Source organism: Poecilia reticulata, linkage group LG13 (genome assembly GCF_000633615.1).
Source record: "Poecilia reticulata strain Guanapo linkage group LG13, Guppy_female_1.0+MT, whole genome shotgun sequence".
Taxonomy (NCBI): Eukaryota; Metazoa; Chordata; class Actinopteri; order Cyprinodontiformes; family Poeciliidae; genus Poecilia; species Poecilia reticulata.
In genome coordinates this window covers 2,912,839-2,915,106 of record NC_024343.1, presented here as the reverse complement: position 1 = coordinate 2,915,106, position 2,268 = coordinate 2,912,839, and the positions used below count along the sequence as shown (strand labels likewise).

At 37.7% G+C, this 2,268-nt stretch overlaps 1 protein-coding gene across 2 annotated transcripts in view; it reads right to left on the bottom strand.

The window, feature by feature from the left end:
• The window catches only part of dph1 (diphthamide biosynthesis 1), an 84,922-nt gene that overhangs the window by 32,969 nt on the left and 49,685 nt on the right, over positions 1-2,268 (bottom strand). For both annotated transcript variants that reach the window (XR_535121.2, XM_008424945.2), the window contains exon 5: positions 149-303. Coding sequence is in view for 1 of the 2 variants with exons in the window: in XM_008424945.2 (XP_008423167.1) it covers positions 149-303 (155 nt within the window). In the remaining variant the exon portion in view is untranslated. The remainder of the gene's footprint in view (positions 1-148; positions 304-2,268) is intronic.

The window sequence follows — 2,268 nt, the reverse complement described above, 5'->3', positions numbered from 1 at the left end:
TATATATATAAGTGTCTAAGTGTTTAATACCTTCTGTTCGATCTGCACAATCAATTTTCTGGTTCTGACATCACAGAATATGACAAAGAATGAACACATTTGCAAAGCACTGCAGTTAAAAATGAGAACAATAGCCTTGGTCGATTACCTGCAATGCTGCAACAAACTGAATGGTGCTGACAAGTGCCAGGGATTGTCCAGGATGGAAGTTGAACTTCACTGTGTCCAGGAAGTGTGCATTGTCCATCTGGATATCCACAAACACATACAGCATCTTGATCCCCGTGGTGGAGTCTATGGGGACTGCAGGGAGGTGGAAACAAACAAACAAACAAAAAAAAGGAAAAGGGGAGACAGATGAATAATTCACTCTTCTGTTAGATGAATCGGCAATATATACACAGTTGATGGCGCCCAAAACATTAAAACCCTTAACATGTTCAGACGTCCGGCTACACAGGATCTATGAAGGCGCATTTATAGCTCACAGCTGGCGTCTGCGGGGTATAATTGAAAATCATTCCCATCAAGTTGCCAACTCATGCAGGAACTGATGCAAAGACCTCAATTATTTAGGGAAGGAGAGGGACACATGTGATCGCTATTAATGCTATTAATTTCATAGGCCATTTACCACGCACTTGGGCTTAGAAGGCGTTGCTAGAGACGTGCAGAAGATGAAGAAGACGTTGCTGAGTGAAGATGGCAGGAGTCCAGAACAGGAAGGGCAGAAAAGGAGTAAGGGACGCATAAAACAAAATAATTACCAATTGTTTTGACAAAAACTATTATTCATCCTTTTATTTCACGTAATATGCCCATCAGGAGCAAGAGGACATCTTGTTTTAATTGAATAAATGGCTAATTAAGGTGAAAATTTCAAGATAGGAGGAGGTTCCTTAATGTCCTACATTAAACAACTCATGAGCAAAGAAAGATATGTGAATTCAGAAAGCACACAGACATCTAAACCTTTTTCTTCACAGGAGACTGAAAGCAGATGGGAATGAAACAAGAGCGAATAAATGAGGAAATCCCAACAGAAATACGCTGGAGAAGACAAAAGTAATTAAGAGAGAGGGAGATTTCATAGACAGCTAAAGGAAGTCCAAATAGTTTGCAGCACAAGGCAGAACTGGAAAAAGTAAAAATGATCCAGTGTGAGAGAAGTGGGTTTGTAAAATTAACTGGATAGAGAAAGGATTAGCGACTCCACATTTGATCCAGGAAGTATAAGGTATGGATATGGATGGGTATTAGAAGCAGCTTGATTTGGCTGCGGGGCCCAAGGAGGTAAAACTAAGACTAAAAGTGTTGCGCACGACGAGTAAACCTCTGAGCTGAGACTACCATCTGTCCGTTGCTTGTTTATCGGTACTGCCAAACAGTAAAAGGGCAGAGCAAAGCGACATCGATCTGTGTTCACATTACCACGGCGGTCTGAGTGCACTTAGGTGCCGCAATTAGAGAAACAGTCAATGAGACAGACAGGACTCACTGCACAATCACTGGGTTTTATTCTCATGCGTTATAGCAATAAGGCCTATTAGCACAGCTCCTTATTAAACAACAGTGAAAAAAACAAAACATGTAAACAACTATGTGGGCAAATTTACTAAAAAGTAAAGGTTGATAATGGAACATGGCTCATCAACAAATGGATACAAGTAAGATTCATTTGTTAAAAGTGAGCATATAGGCAATCTTCTAACAAGTGTTTGATCTTAATGGACATGAGCAATTATGACATACAGTAAAGATGGTTGACGTCATAATGAAATTTTAACTAAATGAAGTTATCTATAACAATTTATCAAGTAAATTTTAAAACAGAATCTAAAACAGAATTTACATCTAAAAAATTATTGTCAAATGTTTATTGGGCAGAAAAAAATAACTTTCTACAAAGTAACAAGTGTAAAATAAGATTTATTTTGTAACCATCTGCTCAGGTAGCAAGACAGTAGGTATAGAACTAGATATACAATACTAGATACACAATACAACTTAATCAATATTCTTTTTGCATCTACTAAAGCTGGTGAGAGAGAAAAAGCTTAATATTAGCAAAGTCAAAACATCTTTGGCATTGCACTGCAAAATCACAAAATCGTACCAAGTATTTTTGATACTTAGAAGTCAAAATATTGTTTACACTTGAAATAATAAAAAATCTAACTTACAAGTAGAGATGTGCCGATACCAATCACCCATGAGGGCCGATCACCGATACCGATCACATAATATATATATATATATACCCTGAAC